The sequence below is a fragment of the Crocodylus porosus genome, unplaced genomic scaffold (assembly GCF_001723895.1).
Source record: "Crocodylus porosus isolate Cpor-Errol unplaced genomic scaffold, CroPor_comp1, whole genome shotgun sequence".
NCBI lineage: Eukaryota > Metazoa > Chordata > Crocodylia > Crocodylidae > Crocodylus > Crocodylus porosus.
Window position 1 is genome coordinate 17,983,917 of NW_017728932.1, and position 23,878 is coordinate 18,007,794.

The window sequence follows — 23,878 nt, forward strand, 5'->3', positions numbered from 1 at the left end:
ACATGTTGGAGTTGTATGGCTTATGTCAACTGGGGGTATGGCCAGAGGGGGTGTGGGCTCGCGCACACTGGCGGTACATGGCTCGCACACGTCTGCTGGGGTTACGCCTACTAAAAAAAGTTGAAACCCCCTAGCCTATGGGAACAATATGTCGGACTATCCAACCTTACTTTTCTCAAAATCTTTTGTTTTAGGGTCACTGTGCAAGGGTCAGTTCTATCAATGATAAAAATGACTGGAAGGTTGTGAGAAAGGCCCTGTCCATTATCAACTTTAATGACAACGATGTGGAGGTAAGAGGTGTCTTGCAGCGCACCTGATTCTCCCTTTGCCCCCGAGATTATCCTTCATGGTTTGTTCTGTCAGCTGCCCTGACGCTAATTGTGCAGATATCTCCAGCTGATGGGTGCCAGCTAGTGGTCCCCAGTTCCCCGTTCCTACCTCCCCCATAACACATACACAATAGTGTTTAATTCCTTTTATATTCACAGTTTCATGACCGTGTTTCTGCTGTTTTGTACTAGGATTTGCTGAGCATTGTAGCTAGTGTGCTGCACCTGGGGAATGTGCAATTTGCTGCTGATGAACAAGGCAATGCTCAGGTGACCACAGAAAATCAGATTAAATATCTGGCCAGAGTAAGTACAAACCCTAGGACGTTGTCCCTGGAGTGCTGTATTTGCACTGTTACATTATTCCAGGATAAGACTCAATAGCTGTCAAAGCTTGACATTTATTAAATGGACATAATTAAATGAAAATGTGTTTTTTCTATTTAAAATAATTAAAACCAGAGCCTGAAGATCATATTCGACTCCTTTTAGCCAGTGTAAAAATGCTGGCCAATGTATATGCTGTTCATAAGGGATAAAACACTTTTGCAGTAGTTTTAATTGTATAATGTCAATCAGTGCAAAAAAAAAATGCTTGCTGGATATATTATTCAGCTAATTTTACCTTCTTGATAAATGTCTTTGCTAAATAGTACAGGAACCTCAAATTAACTCACCTAAGGGATAACAGACCACTGTGGGAGAGTGTCTACACATGGTCAATGTCTACGTGCAAATACAAGTACTACCCTGCTGTGGAGTTTTTTCATGAGCAGCACTGCACATGTAGATGCTGACCCAGCTGACTAGGGCACTAGGGTGCTTCATTGCAGGGATGCCTGCTGGCTAACCCCGCACTGAAGCACCCTCACGCCCCAGCTCACCCCCCTGCAGCACATTGAGCCTGGCCACAGCAGCCTTGGGCTGGCAGGCTGACTCCCTGGTCTCCCTGCAGCCGGGGCCGCTGCAACCTGGCTGAATGTGTTGCAGTCCAGGCACTTGTGTAAACCACACGCCTAGGAGCTTCCCAGGAGTGCCGTGCTTATTGCTCCACAGTTTATTGCTGCACATTAATGGCACACGTAGATGTGCCCTGGATGGCTTAATTTACTACTGTTTTAATTCCCTGCCAGTCCCCTTAGCAATTATCAGGGGTTAGTGATGGGTCCCTTTGGATTATTTGCCAGTATGTGCGCTCCCTTTTTGAATGGTGAATTAACTACTATTTATTGGATTTCCACTGTGGGTGAGTGTCTAAGACTACAAAGAAAACGTTACTGAATAAGTATCACTTTAATTCTGAATGAGTATGTCCACACAGGTATTTAAGACAGTTTAATTCACTGTAAAGATTACTTTGGGTTAACTTTCCTGAATTATCCCAGTGTAGACAAACCCTAAGATGACAGCTAAGAAACGAAGAGGGTTATAGTCAAGTATAAACAGTACTTGTATTCAAATATTTGTAAATTAGCAACTGTTCTATCTGCTCCTTAATCTGTAGTTGAATAGATTATTTCTTTAATCATCTCAGTGGAGGTGGGTATTAAGGGGGGTGGTTTCGATAAGAGAGAAGGGGCTTCGGATGAGAGAGACTTTTCCTTCTGTAAGGAGTGTAAGGAAGAAGGCAGCCAAGGCTGACATTACTGGCAGAACACTGAGCTACTGAGTTGAGGGGAGAAAGCGGGTAAAACTGAATGGGGAGCCAGTGGTGAATGGGGAGCCATTGAAGAGCTGGGCTTGAATGGAGCTGCATGGGACCGAGTCTCTGGTTTGTCTGAATCAGATCATGGTGAATGAATAAAAACTTGTGTAACTGAATTTCCATTCTGTTGGTTTTTAGCTCCTAGGGGTTGAAGGTTCTATCCTTCGGGAAGCGCTGATCCACAAGAAGATAATAGCCAAAGGGGAAGAGGTAAGAACCAGGGATGGAAAACTTAGAGACTTCCAGATCTGAAGCTGACTAAGTACACACTGGTGTTAGTAGACTAGACGGTCTTCTTTGTAGCTAAGAGAAGACATTGTGGATTTCTTAGTGTCATGTAACCTGCTTTTGACTAGTAATAAGTCCTGGAAGATAGTTTCCTGTCTGGGTTGTGTCACTATAGAGTGACCAGTTTATTCACAAAGTTGGCGTGATGATGTAGCTGTGACAGTCCAGAACATGTGCGAGAGGAAGGACACTGGGTACCTGCAAACTTGTCTATGTCTTTCCCAGTTATACAGGTGGCTTTATAAAAGATATTACCCAAAAAATCCTTGCCTCTCACAAATTTGTTCACGCTAAGTCAGAAGACTGCGTCTTTCAATAGGCCATCCATATGAAGTTGTTGTTTCTTCTTCCCCATACAGCTGGTCAGTCCTCTGAACCTGGAGCAAGCAGCTTATGCAAGGGATGCTCTAGCCAAAGCAGTGTATGGGCGCACCTTCTCTTGGCTAGTGAATAAGATTAACAAGTCTCTTTCCTACAAGGTAAATTCATCTCTCACTTGAACTCCCATGATTGTTTTGCATGGTTGTACCGCAAACCGGTTGGACATGGTGAATTCAAACCGCATGATTGGGAAGCAGGGAAAATGACCATCTCCCTGCTGAACAATGAGTTTCTAACCATATTTCATTCACACTGATTGTGTGGAGAGCCAGACAGCGGGATTATATTTGTAAGAATAGATCACAGCTGCTGCATGCTCTACCGGGTATGAATGAATGGTTTATGGCTTTGTTGCAGGAGACAGAGTTCCCAGGATGGAGGAGTACAACAGTCCTAGGGCTGCTTGACATTTATGGATTTGAGGTTTTTCAGCACAACAGGTATGTTTCTTTTTGGTGTCTTTAAACTTTGAAGAAACCTGTTGCCCGTGATTTAATCCTGTTTTCTTCGATCTGGATTATCATATAACTAGGCATAGCAGAATTCAATTAAAAAAATTAATTTTTGATGCCTAAAATCAATGTTTATTTTTAAGATTTTCTTTTAATTTTTGTCAATTTTATCAATTTAATTTTTTTCAGGATTGCACAAAATTAGGAGTGTGAGGGCAGACAATTTAGTAATGACAGTATACTGTTAAAAGGTTTATAAAATCACATGTTAAAATGTATAAAAGTAAATATCCATAAATCAGTAAAGCATACCTGCTTTAAGTCTTTCTATTCGTTCATCAGGAAAAAACCATGTGGGTAGAGACCAGCACTCTGGAGCTCTGGGAACCTGGGGAGAGGCAGCGGCCTCCCGTTTCAGGGTGGGAAGGAGATCCCTTTTGCCCCTTAGGGAACAAGCCCCGCCTGGCGGGCACCAGTGGAGGGGCAGCTCTGCCCCTTGACAGCCATGGGCTCCTGCCCCTCTGGGCAGTGCGGAGGCAGTGGCTGGGCCCCTGGAGGCACCCCCATATGCCCTTCCCCAAGCACCCTGAGGCCGGACTGGGCAGAAGCTCTGGGAACATGGGGAGAGACAGCGAGGTCGGGGCTGGGTGTGCAGGGGTGCCCTCAGGGTCCCACTGCTGCTGCTCCGGGGCTGCCTGGAGGGATGGGAGACTATGGCCATCAAGGGGCTGGGCCACCCCTCCACTGGTGCCTGCCAAGCGGGCTTGCCTCCTAAAGGGCCAACCGGAGCAAGGAGCTGCTTCCCACCCTGGACTGGGAGGCTGCTGTCTCTCCCCGTGTTCCCAGAACTCCTGCCTGGCCTGGCCCAGCCCGTGCGAGCTGGGTAGGGGCCAAAGTGCCAGTGAGCCCTGAGCATGCAGTTTGCAGCCCAGGCTTGCCCAGAGTTTGGGGCCAATCCCCAGTTGGGACCTGGGCAGTGCGAGTGGCTGGTGGCACTGGGCGTTTGGCTACCAACAGCCCTGCCCTGCCACCCCGCCATCCCAGCACAGGCCCCAGCTCATGCAGCAGCTGCCCAAGCCACTGCAGGTCAAATTGATGTTTATCAATAAAAATCAAATCCTGCCAAACCTGCATGTAACACATTTCCCTTTGTCTGGTAATTGACACATCAAAACAAGAATAAATCTCAACTTCAGGAAGTTGACAGAATACCTGATAATTCCATATTTATCTGCATACCACACACACACCTTTTCCCTAAAATTTAGCCCTCCAAAACTGGGGTGCCTGTCTTAAGCAGGAAAGCTAAATTTTTCTCTGCTGGAATGGAAGCGGTCAGATGAACAACTGGAAACTGCTGTCAGTTTGAGAGCATGTGCAAAAGCTGAACACTGGGCTCCATCCTTCCTGCTTGCTGGTTTGGAAAGAAGCTGGCAGCTATTCTGCATCAGGGTCTCTCCTTGGAAAGGTAGCTCCAGGCCATGACTTGGTGGGGGGGGAAAACTTTTTCCCTACCTTTTGCCTTCCAAAAACAAGGCGCATGTTTTATTTGAGCGTGCATTGTATGGGAGAAAATACAAAAACAGAGCAAGTGTCTTCTGAGCAAGAAGCCTAATTTTACATTTTTTATTCCTTTATTCAATGCAATGCCTGCCGCCATCCTGTTTTACTGATGATGCTTTTCCTCTTCCTCTTTAGGCTCATGCATTGGTTTATCTCTGTCTAGCTCAAATGAGTTACTGGATTGCTTGTTTCCATCTTTTTTTTGATTTTCACATAGGTTATGAAGACCATCCATAAAAGATACAGGCTTTACTTTACTTGAAATGCAGTGTTTGAGTGACTAAGTCTGTGTTTTCTTTGTTTTAGCTTTGAGCAGTTCTGTATTAATTATTGTAATGAAAAACTGCAGCAGCTTTTCATAGAACTCACACTGAAGTCGGAACAAGAGGAATATGAGTCAGAAGGCATAGCGGTAAGAGGCAGCACTTCAGTTTTTCTTATCTTTTTATAGTATCTCTTTTTGAGGGAAGCCAGCTAGCTAAGAGGAGCTGCTAATTACCGTAGTATGCAAAGTAAGCAGTTGGAAGTAGACTTCTTTTTCTTCCATGTTGCAATTAGCATTTGATCCAGCACAACAGGCTCCTATAAAAAGGTCCTTTACTGTGCTTTATGTAGGCACATGCAGTTGCTTCCTCATCCATGTGATGACACTTAAACATGCAAAGCCCATTCATTGCCTCCATGCACAACTATCTGCAGGAAAAACTGCATGTGCCAGTTGAGACCACCTTTTGGAAAAGTTGCTCCATAGGTTCAAGTATTAGATTAGCTACAGAACAGGGGCTCTTGGAAGAAGAAACAGGGCTTTGTAGTCATGTATTTTGAGTGTGGTGAACACTCAAGCTTATGTCAGTGAAATGCCAATGGAACTATAAATGGAGCATTGAACTGGGTATAGCTAGAATGACCTATCCCTTGTTCATTACCCTCCCTAGCATCCACCCTCATTGGCTTAGAGATGCCAGAGAAAACATCTCCAACTCTTCTCTTCTGTTTTCTTGCTGCAAATCTTGGTTCTGAAAATACCAAGTTCCATTTCAGTCTTGCAAGCATGAGTTGTTGAGCTGACACAGTGACTGCTGGCTAAAGTTGTTGAGAGCTCTGCAGTCGCAAAAAATTAAGAAATAACAGAATCTTCTGTAGCAGAACTGTCTCTTAATTGTTTCCAAGAGATAGATGGTGATAGGAACTACCAGCTAAATGGTATGTGGATAGTCTAGTGCATTCCCAGCTCTGAAGATTTCTTTCTCTTCAATCATACAGTTAAAAAATATGGAAACTACCTTCCAAGTGGCAGCTACTGTGAAAGCTGACACTAAGGTTAGGGAGACCACCAGTTGTGAATTAGGGACTATGATGCTGTGCTGAAGTCTTGCTCTGGACCGAGGGTTTGGTTTAAGCAACTGAAATCTTACGTGGCAAATGTAGTACCAGAGCGATAACTCAGCTCTGTACCAGGGTCTTCAGGATAACTTATAACCTTGTTCTTGTCCCTGACCTTTCCTTCTGGATTTCTCATCTAAGATACTATGTCCTTGGGGGAAACTGCCTTGTCGGTTTGAATCAAAGTTCTTGTGTGGTTTTCTTTCGCTAGAGATGGACGCTGGCTGCTTTGGAGGGATGTCAGGATTAGGGACTTGATTGTGCAGCCTCCCCCTTTCCTTTATTTGTAACAGGACAGAGATGGTCTGAAAGGGTTAGAATGATAGGTGGTTACACATGAATATGAGTCTTGCACTTGAGATGTGGACCTCAGGCAAACTGGTTCGAATAGCCATCTACCAAAATGCATGGAGCATTCATACAGTTTTCTTCCAATGCAGCGATTCAGTTTCACTTACTCTTTGATTTCTTATATATCTATGAATGGCAGTGGGAACCTGTCCAGTATTTTGACAACAAAATCATTTGTGATCTGGTGGAGGAGAAATTCAAAGGCATCATTTCTATTTTGGTGAGTTGGCAGAACCGTTTTTAATTGAAAATGTTTAGAATCACAATAGGAAGTGAAAAACATAGGTGTAAAGCACTGGTGGAAGGTCGGGGAGCGCATCCTGGAAAGAGGTGAAGTGTGAGATGAATTGAGCCCAGGGTGCATTACACTGAATATATTAGAAGCTTTTAATTTTTTTTTTAAATAAAACATTCTTAACCTATTTTTATTAGGACATTTTTGAGGCACGTTTGCCACGATATACTAATGTATATCTTCTCAGCCATATTCAAGGGCATGGAAGGAGCAGAATATTTCAAGAAATAAATGTCTGTCTGAATCTACTGTAACTTTTTCTGCCTGTCTTTAAAACAGTGTAAGAATATCCTTCAGAGAATCTGTTTCATTAGAGAGCCTGTAGCCTGAAAGAAATTACTTGTATTTTATTTTAAGATTTAAATTCTCTCCCTACCCCAGTCCTCCCTTTGCAGAATGAATATTTCCACAGGGCTCTGTGGCTGGGATGACAAGAAGTGCAAATCCCAGGCAAGACAGCTTCCAAACCTTCAATACACGCCCCCAGGAGTGGCAAAAACAGCTCTTTGTCCTGTTACGGGAGCTCAACTTTGTTGCTGGGCTTCCCACCGCTATCCTGGCCAGTCCCCTCTCATCCTCACCAAAAAACCAAGAGCTTGGATTTTATTTCTTTACTAATAAAATTGGTCTATATGACTTCCGTTTTTAGTACCACATCCACATGTGTATATTCATGTGCATGAATAAACTCCAGCGCTTACTGCACCATGGATCACAGCATGCTGAGCTGGGTCAGAGCAGCCCCGGCTGACCAGGGGCACCACGGGGTCAGTCTGCCAGTCCAGAGCTGTTCCCCCACCAGCAAAACGTGCTGCAGAGGGGCTGGCTGGGGCACAAGAGTGCTTCAGTGCAGGGCTAGCTGGCAGGCAGCCTTCGTGCCCCAGCCAGCCAGGGCAGTAGCTACACGTGCGCTGCTGCTGAGTGTTTTATTCCACAGCAGGATCGTAATTGTAAATACAAGCACTATCCTGCTGCAGAGTAAATTATTTTACTCCAGCTTAGTAGAGGTGCACTTGTAGGCAGACATTTACTGTACAGCTAATTAGGCTACCTTGCAGTAAATGTCTCGTGTAGACGTGCCCCTTGTGTACATAGGTTAGTTGGCTAATACCAAGGTTATAGCAAGATTTTTCATTATGCTGATCTCCAAAATTCAACTGAGCTCTGGGAGCAGGTCAGCTGTTTTGTATGTGAAGAGGTGATGGTTCCATCTGCTGGCGGGAAAGAGTTCTGGGTCCAGGCAGTGTTCACGGGTACAAACTGGGTGTGCCATTTCAGTGAGATGATGTGGTTCTGGCTTGTATGCTGACACATATAGAATGAAATCTGTGGTAGAATATGTATGTTTCTACAAACTGACTGTGGTTGCCAATTCTTTCTCTATAGGATGAAGAATGTTTGAGACCCGGCGATGCCACAGATATGACATTTTTGGAGAAGCTGGAGGAAACAGTGAAGAATCATCCTCATTTTCTCACGTGAGTGCTTATCTAGTTGTTTCCAGTTTTGTGAGGAGTAACCAAGCATGGACTAGAGCTTGAGGGTTTTAACTACTCAGATACTGCTGTACCACTACTTACTTATGCATATTATAGTAGCACCCAGACATCCTAGTAAGATTAAACTCCAGTGGTCCTGCACTTTGAATAAAAGCATGCGATTTTTTTCCCCACCCCAAAAATGGAGATGCAGAGGGGTATAGCAAAGAGGCAAAGAAATTTTGTAACTACTGCATTCTCAGTGTAGACTGAGTCTGTCTTATTAGGAGGTGTGGGAGGAATGAGAAAAAAATGGCTGCCTATAGGTGATCATTATTCCTTATTCTCACTACGTTGTTTCGGTTAGGCTGACAGTTGGTCCCATAAAAGCTTTCACAAAAAAGCCTTTTCTCTCTCAAGAGTTTGCTTGCGTAACTAGTAAACCTGCGTGATCAAAACAATCGGTTCTCATCTAAGATCTTCATGAGCAGAATCCCAAGAAATTGAGCAATTTGGTTTAAAAGTGTCATCTACCAAGGCTCTTCAAATACAGTTGCTTTGCTTGACCAATGCAGTTGCCTCTTTAGGACAGGCCCACAAATCTCCTAGCTAAGCACCCTCAAGAGCATACCAAGAAGTTTGTTTTTTGGCTGAAGGCTAATTTACTGCTAAACTTCCCTCTGGCTGTGCTTGATGCACCTGATATGGCTACTGCCAGGAGATGCTCAGCATGGCTACAGGCATCTCAGATTTCTTGGAAGATCTACTTGATCGCACAAGGCCTCCCTTTGGAAGAAGCTGACCTTTTTAACAACTATACTGTTAAAATTCATTTATATTCATATAAAACACAGTTCCAAAACTTTGTTCCACCAGCTTTGCTTAGGCACCCTGTCAGCTCAGAGTGTATCTAGCAGTCATTTGTTTCACACCTCATCTCTAGTCCAAAGCTGCCCCATATTTTGATCCCCTATAGTGTTATAGTTTCTAAAAGGTCTTGATCATGTCTTCTTCCTAGTCAAAGAGCATCTGCTCTGTTAAGACTTCAGTTTAATTCTTGTTGAATTGATGGACATCCCATTCCTATCCCCAGAAAAAGGTCATTTTGTGCCTTGTCCTAAGCACTGCTCTGAGACCATTAAGACATTCACTCCAGTTGATCAGGTCATCCTCTGAAGTTTGTTCCTAAAGCTTCATTTCAGCTCAGGGAAGACATTGCCATAAGACAGGCACACCTGTGGCTGAGGTGGATCTCATTATAGGGTAATAGGTGATTATATTCCTTATCCTCACTAAATTGTTTAGATTAGGCAGACAATCCTCTTTCTCAGAGGCTGTGTCTGATCCCTTGTCTGGAATGTGTCCTCCGATTGACTCTTCTGCTTGCTTTTATTGCATAGCAGATTCAGTCTGGGGTCACTGTTCCTTCAGATTTTTGGATATGATGATTAGGTGGCCTTGTGTGGAAAAAGGCTGTCTAAAGTAAGTACAATCACATCAAGGAAAAACAGTGTTTCTGCTAAACTCTTTTGTTGGCTTCCCTTATGTGATCTCCAAAGTTTGGGCAATCTTTTGAAGTTAAGATCGATATCTAAACTTGTGCACTGGGATAATAAAAGTAGCTATAACAAATGTTTTGAGAGAAGAGAATCCTCTTTATGCATCTTGCACAAGGGGAGGCCTGCAGTGTAGGTCCAAGAGAAGTGAGAATCCAAAGATTATTGTTAGTGAGGGTCCTCAGATGACAAGGAACATAGAAGTTTTAAAATACATTTTTACTATCACTGAAGGATTGAGTTAATACAATCACTGAATAAAGTCAAAGCACATGGTCAAGAGAGCATACACATCTACACAAATCTGAGATGCGACAGGAAAATCAGCCTAGAATAAACAAAGCAGGGACTGGAGTTTTGCCTTTATAGATGGTCAGAAATCTGTGAATTTTAGAGCAGCTTAAGCAATGTTGGAATTGTTACGGAATTGGAATTGGTGTGTCTTATCGCTTCTTATCCACCGCAGTATCTCTCTGCGACCTGGCTGGTGTCCTGAAAGATGCTCCCCTTTTGACACTCTGCTCAGAACTGCCATGCTAATGTCATAATTTCAAGTTGCTTAACTTTATCCTCCTGCCGTTCTTATAGTGGTCATTTACAAACCGCACCTTCAATAAAAACTAGTTTTTCTTCCACTCGTGTTTCGGTACTGTGAATGTTTAGCTCAAGGTCTGAATGGTAGTGGCGCCCCCATTATCTCCTCCCAGCCTGAGGTCTCTGATAACTCTGTATTTCAGTGTCAGAATCCTTTGGTGCTTTCTGGTCTCAGTTTGTAGTTTTACATGCACGTAGAGTAATGCCGCCTTGCCTTGGGAGCTGGCTGCTTGTTTTTGGAACACATCTATGTAGATTTCTGAGACGCGTTGCTTTTTATTGTTATCCTTTAAAGATCAGTAAAATGTCAGCTTCTTGTCCTCTGTTCCAATCCCATTATCAGGGTGTTTTCAGTGTAATATCAGTATTAATTGAGTATCATACTCAGGCAGGAGCCCTCCCCAAGGCTAATAGTGTCTCTTTGCAAAGCCTTGACTTCTTCCTCCACAGGCACAAGCTGGCTGACCAGAAGACTCGCAAGTCGCTAGGCCGTGAAGAATTCCGGCTCTTGCACTATGCAGGCGAGGTCACCTACAGTGTCTCAGGTAAGTGTGATGCATCCAGTCGCACCAAGGCCCCTTATTATATGTTTCCACCTGCTCTGACCCCCTGCTCCTTGCCCTTCTTCCAAATTCATGCGGAATTGCTGACTCATAAAAACTAACACTTAGCTAATAGGTGACTCTGTCATTTCATTAATTACTTACTTCCACATCTTGCCTTATTTTTTTGTTTTTTTGTCTTTCTAGGATTTCTAGACAAAAACAATGACCTTCTGTTTCGGAACCTGAAGGAGGTGAGGATGGACTGAGAATTGCTTGTTATGTTGACTGTCAGGAGCAGAATTGAAATGGCTCTAGTGGTTTGATATCTGCTAGATCTGTTCCTCTTCAGGATGCGCTGTCCGTAGGCCTGTTATGTGGCAGAAGCTGAGGTGCTCAAAGTGTGTGTTATTACTGGCATTTTTATCTGTGATGAAATCTGCTCTGTTTTTTCTGTACTCACCTCCCATGTAGCTGCCTATTCTGTAAAATACAGACTTCTGTACCTTGTCCAGTTTAGGTTTACAAATGTCCTCTCCTTTTTCTTTCTAGACCATGTGCAACTCTGAGAATCCCATTGTGAACCAGTGTTTTGAGAGGACAGAGCTGACAGACAAAAAGAGACCTGAAACGGTAAGAGTAACCGTCGGAATTGGAAGTGTCCCCACACGTGCCTTCTGCCTACGGCAGCGTTCTAAAAAGGACCTCTGACGTTTAAAATTGGGAGACAGGTTCTTAGCCATGCATGTCTGGAGCAACGTCAAAATTACTAGCCATAAATGGTACCTTCATACATCAGTCTTCTGTTCTTCTCCCATCCAGGCGGCAACTCAGTTTAAGAACAGCCTGTCGAAACTAATGGAAATTCTGATGTCCAAGGAGCCATCTTACATTCGCTGCATCAAACCTAACGATTCCAAACAAGCAGGTAAGGTTTGGCACTTCCTGGCCCTGCCTGGTTTCCAGGCACTTCCCTAGTCCTATAGGTATGTTGGGGGATTTATTCCAAAAGTTGTAACTTGGTGACGGGAGTCAAAAATAGAGATGGTTCAAATTCTGGTTACATAAAGTAAAACATTTCAGTGTAAAGTAACTTTGTCTCTTGTGGATGACATGATGATAAAAGGGATCCTAGTTTTCCCTGTTTTCAGAGAATTTGGGATTTTTAAATCCCGATTTTTCTGATTAAAAACCCCCCCAAGTTTCATGTTTTTCCGTGATTAAAATGAAACATCGCTGTATATATAGGTGTCAGTGGAACACAATGTTTTATTGATATATTTACAATTTTAAAGCAGATTGGAAGCCCACTGATGCCCCAATCATTAGAATAAAATGCATTCTAAATACCTGTAAATTTTGGCATTTGATTTGGGTCTTTTTACTATGTCATATCAGAGCTCCCCTCTGACCATTTGCTCACCAGGGCATGGGTCCAGCTGCAGCTGTTGCCCCTGCTGCTTTGGGGCGCTGAGCAGCCCCGATATTCCAGTGCCCTGCCCATGCTGGTGCCCTTCACTCCCAACCCGCTGTCCCCCAACGTGTGGGGAATGGAGTGGGTGTTTGGGGGAAGATGGGGTATGGGCACAGGTGATGTGTGGCCAGGAGAGCACAGGCAACATGGTGGGAAGGGGGGAATGTGCCCCCCCTCCCCCTCCCCATTTCTGCACCCACTGCGGGCACAGAAATCTGGGGGGGGGCACATTCCCTCCCACCCCCTGCTGCGTTGCCTGTGCCCCCCCACTCCCATAGACTTACCTGTGTGCACACATGTACGTGGCACCCCCTGCTCCATGGGTCCCATTCCCTGTAGCCCCAAGCAACCCCTTGCAGACTGGAACCATGTCAGCCTTCAAGGGAAAACCCACAGTTTGTCACGTTTTTCTCCTTCAAAGGAGCAAAGCCACCCTTTTCTCCTTTAAACGAGAAAAACTGTTCTTTTTTCACGGGAGCCAGAAAGCCCAGATCCCTGAATGTACATCCTCTCCTGCATCTTACTCTTGTTCAGCCCTGCAGATGTAATGAGATAATGATCAGCAGTGCTTAGTGTTTTACAGTTCTGATTTTTTACCTAGTTTCCGTCCGGTGAGAATCCAAAAGGATTTTGTGTGCACGTGTCCTGTGTTGTACAAGAAATTAGATTATCCAGTTGTCCCTTGTCATCGCTACAGTCCAAAGCCTTGCATAGGATTAAGATGAGAATAACAGGTCTGCACGTGCCTGCTTGGGTTTTTTTTTTCCTTCTCATATAATACAAGTGCTTCATTTGCTGTTCTCCAGTCAAATGGTCACTGTGACAGGACTGGCCCCTGCAGGTGGCCATAATGCCTCCCGGTGGCCACACTGGTCCTGCCCCACTGCTGTTTCCCATGCCATGCCTCGATGTAAATGCTACATGAAGCTGGGAGGCTGCCCCAGAGCGCTGGAGTGATCCTGTTGGTGCTGGACTTAGTCCAACTAATTTACTTAGCCATACCTCAGTCCTACTCATCACTGGGCCCTCAGCCTACTAATAAGGACTATTTTGCTCCCTGCCAGCACTGAGCTTGCCATATGGGCACGAGTTGTGGCCTTCGTACCCCCAGGTCCCCAAGCCTGCAGAGCCTCAGCCTTGAGCTGATGAATCACCTAGCTTTAGCCCATGCATTTCACTGGGTGCCAGATGGCCCTTATGGCATGGAGTGCCTTCCAGCCTCCCGCCCCCAATCTGTGGCCTCCAACCCCCTCTGTAGCTATACCCAAACCCTTAGCCAAATAAAACAAAAGCCGAACCAGTTGGTCTCTAACTTAAAGTTTAAGACTCTACCTCGGGTCCCTATGTCACTGTCAAACCCTGCCCCAGTCAGCTGTCTCCAGCCTTCAGGGTACCTTCTTGGCTCTTTAGCTTCCATTATAGCAGTCAGTGCTGTCAGGAGCTCCTCTCTTCCAGAGGTCAGGGCCAGAGTTAATTCTCTGGTCCTGCAGTTGGGCTTAAGTCTCTTCTCCTGAGCTCTGTCTCTTGTTGCCTGTTGCAGTGCAGCTTGTTCCAGGGTAGCCACTCCGTCTGGTAGTTCCTATCTTGGCTGTCTCTGGATTGCTTATTTTCTAGCAGCTGGCTTTGCTCCCCTGCCTGCACAGGTCTTGCCCGTCTGCCCTTCTCCTCGTAAAGTGGCATGAGCCCCTGCTCCCTGTTATGGTCACAACCTGGACTTAACCGACATTCAAATCCTCGCTATTAGACTTGCAGTTTCACGTCCTTTCAGAATTCTGGGATGGAAATTATCCCAGTCCCCCTGGCATTAAGCTTTTTGAATTTTGCTTCCAACTTAGATGGGCTAATTTCCCCTGCTCTGTCCTCATTTCCATTAGCCATCTCAATTGGCACCGTACCAGAGTTCCTGAGTGTGTATATGCATCTGCGCAGGGACCACTAAGGGTTGATAGTTTTTTCTAGGGTGCAGGACAGTTACAGTTTGATAGTCTTCCTTCAATTTTATGCTCTCAGGTCAGTTTGTTGAAGTTCTAATCCGACACCAAGTGAAATACTTGGGACTGATGGAGAATCTGAGAGTGCGCAGGGCTGGGTTTGCCTATCGCCGGAAATACGAAGTTTTCCTGCAGAGGTAAGCTTTACCATAACTCCCATGGACCTATTTTCCCATCACTGTGTCTACATTGATATGCTAAGAACAGACGCTTGTATATTGTAATGTGTATACCCTGTTTAACTTGAAAGCCTTGTTTGCTCTTTGTTGGAACGACTGGTGCTTGAACCCTCCTTTTGTACTATGCTGAAACTCTGGACTTCCTGTTTTCTAAGGTGTCTTCTCCTGTTCGCTTCTAGGTACAAATCTCTCTGTCCAGAAACGTGGCCTGTGTGGGATGGGCGGCCCCATGATGGTGTGGCTGTGCTAGTGAAATACCTGGGCTACAAACAGGAGGAGTACAAGATGGGCCGGTCAGTTATTCTTTTATCTTTCCAATGGGGGATGTGAGTCATTAGGAGTCTTTGTCATAGTGTTTAAATAAGACTGTGCTGTCTAGGGGGTGAGGTATACAGGTTACAGGTCTCAAAGAGAGTGCTGAGTACAGGAAGCAAGGCCCTGTGGCCTGCTGAACTCAGTAATGCATTTCTATTTCTAGGACAAAGATTTTCATCCGCTTTCCCAAGACACTGTTTGCAACAGAAGATGCTTTGGAAATACGGAAGCAGAGTCTGGGTGAGTCGCACATCCTAGTGGTGTACGAGAGGGCCATTGTTGTGCCTCGCTGTCTCGCAGTGTCCCATCCTTCACCACCGTTTGAAATTCTTTTTTAATTCCAGCCACTAAAATCCAGGCTGCATGGAGAGGTTTCCATCAGCGACAGAAATTCCAGCACATGAAACATTCAGGTATGAGGAGCCAGGGAAATGGAACTCGAGTTTTACCTGTATCATTAGAAGCTCCTATTTTGTTTCTACCAATGGGAATAGAGTTGGTCTGTGCTTAAGGAAAAAAACCCCCACAAAGATGTAGAGGAGAATGGGTAAGGCGGTGTAGAAATAAGTAATTTTGTTCAACGAAAGGTCTTTTTTCCTCTCTTTTCCATTGTTCTCAGCAATAACTATCCAGTCATGGTGGCGTGGGACACTGGGACGCCGAAAAGCTGCCAAGAAGAAGTGGGCAGTGGAGACCATTAGACGGTACATAGAATTTAATATGCAGGTGCTTTGTTGGCACTCATTTTCCTAACAAAGGATTAATTAACAAGGATAAATTGCTGTCATTTGCAGCCAGCCGTCTCCAGAGTGTGTATCTGGAGCATGGTCGACTGAGAACAAGCACTGCCTTCATGGCTAACTAATAAAACAGGAGACCTGAAACAAAAGCCTTGAGTATTTTTATGTATATTGACATTAGTTTCCTTGTCATTCATTCCTCTGAGCTACCCACTCCAGGCCTCTCCACCCTTACAGTCTCTGGTAGAATGCAAGTTCTCAATTCTTTGCAGGCCTCTGGCCAGTTTCCCTTGTCTTGCAGAGTTTGTCTTCTGTTGTGATGACACGAGTCCCCTTTTTTTCCCCTGGTATGCTTAGTTTTTAATTTCTCCTTCACCAGTGAGGGGCATATAAAGATGCATTGTGGAGCTATAGCTGATTGAATTGGCAGACTGCTAAATGCTTGTAGATAGCATCAAGGGTGAATTTACTGATGCTCTTTCCTTCTTCTCTGTTAGGTTTATTAAAGGTTTTATTTACCGGAACTATCCTCGGTGTGCAGAGAATGAATACTTCCTAGATTACATTCGCTATTCCTTCCTGATGAGCCTCAAGCGCAATTTACCAAGGAATGTCTTGGACAAGTCTTGGCCAACCCCTCCTCCATCACTCTGTGAGGTAAGTGAGAGTGGCAAGGACTGTGGAGGCAAGGACTAGCATACTTTGAGCACAAGAACATAACAACTGCCAGTCGCTGGGTCAGACCATAGGTCCCTCTTGGCCAGTATCCTCCGTCACACAGTGGCAGATGCTGAAAAGGAGAGTGAACTGGGTATGACTAGGGGGTTTTCCCACCTTCTCTGTCACTTGCAGCCTCCAGGATTGAAACGTTTAACCCAACTTAACCAATTACTTAACCAGTTACCTCTCAAAAATGTCAGTGCAGTCAGTACCTGGGCATTGCGGTGTTCTCCTCTTCCCTGCGTTTACCTATAACATGTTGTAGGGGAGCGATTCTCAATGTTAGCGCTGTTAGGTGCTCAAATATGATTCACAAGGTAAACCCGGATGTTTCAAATAGCGTTAAAAACATTCTGACCTGCTGAGGTCTTTCTGAGCTTTTGCAGCAGAAAGATTATTCTATTTCTGTAGTCAAAAAAGAAGTGTAGGCTAAGAGCTAACATTTTCTGAGAGGTGCCTTGAGTCTATTGAGGCTGAGAGCCACTGTGGTAGGGAAACATAAGAACTGTCGTTTACTAAGTCAGACCGTAGCTCCAGTGCCATGTCTCACAGTAGCGGAGAGCAGATGCTGAGGTGGGACGTGAGCAGGGCATGTCCAGAATTTCCCACACTCTGCTTTTCTCCCATTGCAACTTTCGGCATTCAGAGGTTTGGGGAGTTCTGAATCAGAGCTAGCCTCATGCTCTACTATCCTCGATACCTCCTGATGGACCTTTCATTCAGGAACTGGTCCAATCTCTTTTTGAACTGGATTAAGCTACCAGCCTCCACAGCATCTTTTGGCAAGTAGTTCCACAAAATTAATGACATGCTTTTTTAAAAAGAACGTTCTTCTGTTAGTTTTAACACTACTACCCAATAATGACTCCAAGAACCTTTTCTGCCTCTGTGCTGACGAAAGGGGAGTTCCCCAGCCTGTAGGTATGCTGCTGGTTCATCCTCCTGAGGTGCGGTACCTTGCACTTGTCAGTATTGAAACCCATCTTACTCTCATCTGCCCACCTCTGTAACCTGTCCAGATCTAGTTGTAGCCTGTCCGTCTCTTTTAGCATGCCCATTGTGAGAGAGAGTAAATAATAAATCCCCATGTACTCTCTCTGCACCAGTTAGAATTTGGTAAACCTCTATCACATCCTGGGCGTTCCTTGTTTTGTGCCTTGTAGTTGTGCAAAAAGGACTGAGGTGGCAATTTTGAGGAGACTTGGGATAAATATCTGCCTGGGGCTGGGCTTGGTAACCCAGGAGACATTTTCCAGTCTTATTTTCCTGTTGCCTAAAACATGACTGATAACTCCTCCATTGTGACTGACATGGGGCGGAGGGTGGGGTAGGGATGCACCTTGTGGATTAACTGAATCAGAGATGCATAAACTTTCATGAGCAAGAGCTCACTTCATTGGATGCTGTAATGTAATGTGGTGCCAGGTGCAGAAGGATGCATGCCCCAGGAGTGCTAGTGAGGGCACAGTGTGGAACTGTTAACTGCAGTGGTCTATAAGCAGTAAAGAAATGGGCTTGACTCAGATTTTGGGTAGTAAAAATATAAACAAAACATGATAGTTATGTGTTGAGCATGGTGGTTACATGTATCAAATAACATAGGTACTACATAAGACCAAGTAATTCAGTAAGAAATATTAATTGTAGGTTCTGGTGATGCCATTATTAAACGGTGCCTTCAAATCTGGGACCACAAATATCTCCTTAATATGTTGGCCATCTTTGTTCTACCCTGAACAAAGATAGTTAGGTGCCACTTAGACATCTATTTGAGGTACTTCCACATCTTTTTGAGAAAGTGTTTTGCTCTGAGCTAAATTAATGTCGTCTGACTTGTTAAACTGGGTTGGAAAGCAATGGAGTGACATTTGAGTGCAGGTGGAGAAAGTGGTAAACTTGTTTTTCTTTCTAGCTACTAGTTTGTGCTTTAAAAAGTAGTTCCCCTCCTGTAAGAGTTGATGGTTCAGTCCTCTTGCAACTTGAAAGATCATAGAGCTGCAAATAAAGCTCATGAAATCTTATCTAAAAGCATCACTTTATTATCACGTTTTTCCTTAAAACTTGTTTTTTGGGATGGAATCTGTTTGCTGCTTAGATCATTGATGCCTCAAGTTGGCTAGAGTCGATGAAGAGGAAATTTTCCAATCCTCAGCCACCCATCCCAAACAAACTGAGAAATATATATAGGACAAGTACTCTGAGCAGGACTAGGAATAGATTATGGTTTAAGTCTTTAAAACAGAAAAGAATAATTTTTGCAATGAAGTCCTTCTTAAAGGTCAGTTAGTTTTGATTTCAGCCTTGTGCTTTCTGTGCCCGTTTCTGTTCTGCCCTTTTAGTCATAATTCTACTGTTTTGCTGGGTCTGTTAAAACAGTCTTCATTTTTTCACCTGATTTCTTCTTCAGGCATCACAGCTCTTGAGACAGCTTTGTATGCAAAACATGGTGTGGCGTTACTGCAAAAGAATCAACCCAGAGTGGAAACAGCAGGTAGACAATATTTATATTGTTTACCAGACCTTTCACATTTTCCAACAGACAGACGGGAGTTTTCAGTAACTTTGTTTATTATAGGTGTGTCAGGGTAAGAACTGGCAGGGGAAGGACTGGAGGAGGTGTCGGGAAATATGAAAGTAGTTGCATAGGAATGTAGGGGAGGGGGACGTGCCTCGGGGAACAGGGGTAGAAGGGTCTGTAGCTGCTAGAACATACTCCCCTTTGGAACCTGTATTTGAATCGATGAATCCTGAGTCACTTACTCTGCTGTTAGTGTAAGCATATACAGTTACTTTTTTACAGGTAAGTGTATTCCAATGGCTGGCTTACCTAGAGGAAAACAGCCTGCTACTGCTACCAGTTACTCCATTAGGTCAGGTGGGAAGGGTTTGGGCTATTGATACTAAGCTAGTGTGTCAGATGTATGTGAACTGTTCCATGGGGCTTCTGATGGGCCAGAGAATTTGGATGCTGAGCTAGCAGGGGTGAGGCCTGCAACATGCCTGTTGGGCATGGCTGTCAGCGATGGGAGGGCTGTGCTGCTGCTTGCCTCACCAGCGCAGCCGTCAGCGCTGCCCACTGCCTCCGCTGCTTGCCCCATGGATCTGGCGTGTGACAAGGCCAGTGATTCGGGACGTGCCTAGGGCACCGGGTGAGTGACATTGCTGGTCTAGAAGGCCACTCTGCTGACAGTCAAGCCGGGAATTAAAATGAACCGAAAAAAGAAAGAAACGCTAGGGAATTTCGTCCAGACAGAATCACCGTAAAGCGCCTGAATTCCACAGCACACGAGCACCATATTAAAGGAATGTTAAGGTTGTAAAATCAAATACTCTAAACGAATGAAATGACAGGGTTACATTTTCTCTTGTATACATGTGAAGTTTTCCTGAAAATTTTACCCGCATATATAGGTAGCCACACGTTTGCGTATATAAAAATGCACGTATATGCAATATATAGCAAAACACGCTTACAGAGACAATGCATATTAAAATGTACTGCTGAGTTGTCTCGGAAGATCAAAAACGGAAGATATTCAAAACCATTTCACTGGTAGCATGCTAAACAATTAGGAATCTGGAATGAAAATCCTTAAAATGAATATAACTTACATTTTTTTGGATGGAAGACTGTCTCCGGGCAGCAGTAGCTATGAAAAGGAGTTAACTGTCACATCACATTGGATAACCAGCTCAACCTGAGCTTCCACCTCAACGTGAGAGAACAAGTGATATCCTGAAAAGTGTATATAGGATAATACGGAGTAGAACCAAGGAGCTGTTAGGAACACTGCATACAGCGTTAGTGATACCGTTACTCAATATTAAGTCCAGTTCTGGTCTCCACACTTGAAACAAGATGCTTGGAAAGCTAAGAAAGGTTTCGAAAAGAAAAACTGACTTGTGGTCTGTTAGCCCAACCTCTCAACTTACCACAGTTCCTAGTCCCCTCCCAGCCTTGTCTTTCTTTGCCAGACCTGTCTTTCAGTGACAGACCAAAGAAACACGCTTATAAAATAGGTATCTATGTGGGGGATGAGATTTTTGGACGGCAGAGGGTCTTCAGTCTTTCAAAGCCATAATTAAATCAGATGGGTGGAAACTGAAGCCAGCGAAAATCAGTGTAAAAATAAATGCCTATTTTGAATGGTAAGAATAAACAGACTCCGGAACAACAGAGATGCTGCTGGATTCTCTCTCCTCATTGGAAATCTTTATTGAGATTGGATGTCTTCCTAAAAGATGTGTTGCATCTCTGCCAGAATTTACAGACTTGATGCAGGAAATGCTTTTTGTAACTGGCCTATATTGTTCAAGAACTCATAGTTAGAGTATTGTGATGGTCTCTTTTGGCCTTACAATCTAGGTCTCGCTGACTGGTTGTTGAAGACAGGTGTTTCTCTCTATTGAGAGAACAAGGTCACTGAATTTCTCTTGTGTTTTCTCCTTGCAGTTGGATCAGAAAGTGATCGCCAGTGAGATTTTTAAGGATAAAAAAGACAACTATCCTCAAAGTGTTCCAAGGCTTTTCCTCGATACTCGACTTGGTAAGTAAAGCTCATCTGAGCAGGCAGACACATTTCTGTCCCGTCTGGCCATTTTTCTTCTTGCTGCAGAACAATTCCTCATCTTTGCTTTGGTTTTTGTTTTAGTCCATGAAGACATAAACGCCAAAGTGCTCCAGGCTTTAGGAAGTGAAACAATAAAGGTGAGATTTAGTAATTGTGCAGCTTTTTCACTGATTTAGTAGCGGGTGAGCTCTGTCAAGAGCTCTGATGTGGAATCTCTGATGTGATGCAGTTCTACATTACACTGGGTGGTAGCTTTGGTAACAACTTTAAAAACCTCAGTGGAATGTGGCCTTTGTTCCAGAACTGCAGTTTTGTGGCCAAATTGTGGTACAGAAGTTGTACTCAAAGGTCAACTTCTAAGTCATGCCTGTAAAACATTTTTGCCTTTCGCTACCCCTTTAACTCCAGGGTTTCTAAAGCCTTACCCCTTTCTATACCCTCTGGGCTCAGCTTCTCCAGCCGCATAGAGGCTGTATCACAAGGGGATAGTTTGGGACCTGCCTAAACCCCCAGAAAAACCATGGCGCAGCTCCTGAGTAAGGTCCAAAGTGCTCGTCTCCCAGTCTTGCATGCTTACTGTTTATCAGGACCTCCATACGCTTGCTATTTGCCAGTTAAACAAGTTGTGCTTTTGGAACTGATAACACTTCTTTCAGTATGCAGTTCCTGTGATCAAGTATGACCGGAAAGGGTATAAGGCAAGGGCACGGCAGCTGCTTCTCACCCAGACTGCAGTCTTCATAGTTGAAGAAGCCAAAATCAAACAACGAATTGACTATGCCAACCTAACAGGTAGGGGACTGCAGAACACCTGTTTTTTGTGGACTTAATAAATGTAACTAAGGTAAAGACTCTGGATCAGTCAAGATTGGTGCCTGAGAGGGAAAAGATTTCAAATATATGGCGGCTTTTTAACTCTGTACAGGTGGTTTTTGAAGGTGCTTCCAGTTTTCTTCCCAAACGCGTTCAGAAGGGAATTTGTCGTCTCCTGAAATGGAAGGTTATGAAAGACTTTTTTACAACAGTCACCATCCGAGGCTCATTTCTCAAGCACTCGCCACAGTAGCACTGGGGCCTTTTCTTTAGTCAGAAACACTGACAGAGATGAACGGTGCTATGGCCAGTGTTCAGAATTTCTTAGAACTGAGAAACACCTGCCCGTTTGCATGGGTGTGTTTGGGGATGCTTCCAACCACTGGCATTTTGTCCTTGTCTTCAGGGCCCCTCTCCTTTGGCCCTTAATTTTCAAGGTTCATTGACAAACATTTAACATATCCTAAACAAAAGACCTCTGCACAAATGTAACATGATTTGTTCCAGGAGAACAAAGTGATCAGGAACAGTCAGTGTGGATTCATCAAGAGCAAGTCAAGCCTGACTGATCTGATTTCCTTCTGTGATAAAGTAACAAGTGCTATGGATGGGGAGAGAGCAGTGGGCATGGTATATCTTGACTTTAGCAAGGCTTTTGGCACCGTCGTACACAGCATCCTCGTTTAAGAAGCTAAGGAAATACAGACTAGATGGAAGTACTGTAAGGTGGATTCATAACTGGTTAGATCGTTGTACATAGCGAGTAGTGCTCAATGGCTCAATGTCTGTTTGGGAAGGGGTATCAAGAGGCATTCCCTGGGGATCTGTCCTGGGTCCAGTCTTGTTAACTTCTTCATTAATGATTTGAATGATGGGATGAAGTGCACACGTAGCATATTTGCAGTGACACCAAGTTGGGTGGAGTTGTAGACACCCTGGACAGCTGGGCTAGGACCCAGAGTGACCTGGCTAGACTGGAGAAACAGTCCACAGTCAGTCAAATGAGGTTCGGCAAGGATGAGTGCAAAGTGCTACACCTGGAAGGAAATAATTGCTTGCACAAATGCAGTCTGGGGAATGACTGGCTGGGCTGCGGTGCTGCAGAGAAGGACCTGGGCACTATGTTGCACCATAATCTGAATATGAGCCAATGATGTGCTCTTGTTGCAAAAAAAAGCTAACAGCATCCTGGGCTGCATTAATAGAAGTGTCACTTGCAAATACAGTAAGTGATTCTTCTACCCTGGTCAACACTGGTGAGGCGTCTCCTGGAGTACCGCATCCACTTTTGGGTCCTGCACGTCACGAAGGCCATGGACAGTTTGGAAAGAGGCCAGTGCAGAGCAGTAAAACTGATGAAGGGCCTGGGAGGCAAGACTTGTGAGGAAAAGATGTAAGAGCTGGAGTTAATTCAGCTTGGAGGAGAGAAGAGTGAGGGAAGATTTGATAATAGTCTTCAAATACCTGAAGGATTGATTATAGAGAGGGAGGAGATGGGTTTTCTTTGTCTCTGTGGCTGTAGGGGACAGGGCCAGGAGCAATGACCTAAAGCTGCAGGAGGGGAAATTTAGCCTGGAGATCAGGAGGAAATCCCTGACTATGAGAGTGGCCAGGCATTGGAACAAGTTCCTTAGAGAAGTTGTGGATACCCCATTCTTGGAAAGTTTCCAAAGTAGGGTAGACAGACACTTGGTTAGGATGGTTTAGTCAGGGATGGTCCTGTCTTGAGCGGGAGGCTAGATTAGATGATCGTGTGAGGTCCCTTCTAGCCTGATTTTCCTTTGATGATTTTCCTGATGATCCCACTGGCTTTGAAGTGCTTATGGTCTGGAAATTGAAAGCAAAATAGAAACAACCCCCCACCCCCAAACACTTAAGGGACCTTATTCAGAAACTAGCCAATTGCCCATCATGAACGATGGATTTCAGAGACGTGTTTACGTGACTGGCCCCGAAGGGTGACCCTGCCCCTGCCTGTTCTGTTGCCCCATGCTCCCAAGCTGCAGCTCCCCCCCAGCCCTGCTGCTGCCTCTCACTCCCAGCCCACTGACCTCAGCCCTGCCAGTGCCCCTCACTAACTCAGCTGCAGTACCCTGCCCCTCTGGGCCATGTTGGTGCCCCTCACTCCTGACCCGCAGCCCCCAGGTGCTGCCAG

At 44.6% G+C, this 23,878-nt stretch overlaps 1 protein-coding gene across 2 annotated transcripts in view; it reads left to right on the forward strand.

The window, feature by feature from the left end:
• Positions 1 to 23,878, forward strand: part of MYO1C (myosin IC) — an 85,405-nt gene that overhangs the window by 55,111 nt on the left and 6,416 nt on the right. For both annotated transcript variants that reach the window (XM_019545879.1, XM_019545880.1), the window contains exons 7-28: positions 195 to 293; positions 525 to 638; positions 2,176 to 2,247; positions 2,685 to 2,804; positions 3,064 to 3,146; positions 5,028 to 5,133; positions 6,595 to 6,675; positions 8,137 to 8,228; positions 10,829 to 10,923; positions 11,128 to 11,174; positions 11,473 to 11,553; positions 11,743 to 11,848; positions 14,405 to 14,522; positions 14,744 to 14,857; positions 15,043 to 15,119; positions 15,224 to 15,292; positions 15,499 to 15,583; positions 16,117 to 16,276; positions 18,747 to 18,830; positions 20,793 to 20,886; positions 20,992 to 21,047; positions 21,567 to 21,702. In XM_019545879.1, coding sequence (XP_019401424.1) covers positions 195 to 293; positions 525 to 638; positions 2,176 to 2,247; positions 2,685 to 2,804; positions 3,064 to 3,146; positions 5,028 to 5,133; positions 6,595 to 6,675; positions 8,137 to 8,228; positions 10,829 to 10,923; positions 11,128 to 11,174; positions 11,473 to 11,553; positions 11,743 to 11,848; positions 14,405 to 14,522; positions 14,744 to 14,857; positions 15,043 to 15,119; positions 15,224 to 15,292; positions 15,499 to 15,583; positions 16,117 to 16,276; positions 18,747 to 18,830; positions 20,793 to 20,886; positions 20,992 to 21,047; positions 21,567 to 21,702 — 2,089 coding nt within the window. The remainder of the gene's footprint in view (positions 1 to 194; positions 294 to 524; positions 639 to 2,175; positions 2,248 to 2,684; positions 2,805 to 3,063; positions 3,147 to 5,027; positions 5,134 to 6,594; positions 6,676 to 8,136; positions 8,229 to 10,828; positions 10,924 to 11,127; positions 11,175 to 11,472; positions 11,554 to 11,742; positions 11,849 to 14,404; positions 14,523 to 14,743; positions 14,858 to 15,042; positions 15,120 to 15,223; positions 15,293 to 15,498; positions 15,584 to 16,116; positions 16,277 to 18,746; positions 18,831 to 20,792; positions 20,887 to 20,991; positions 21,048 to 21,566; positions 21,703 to 23,878) is intronic.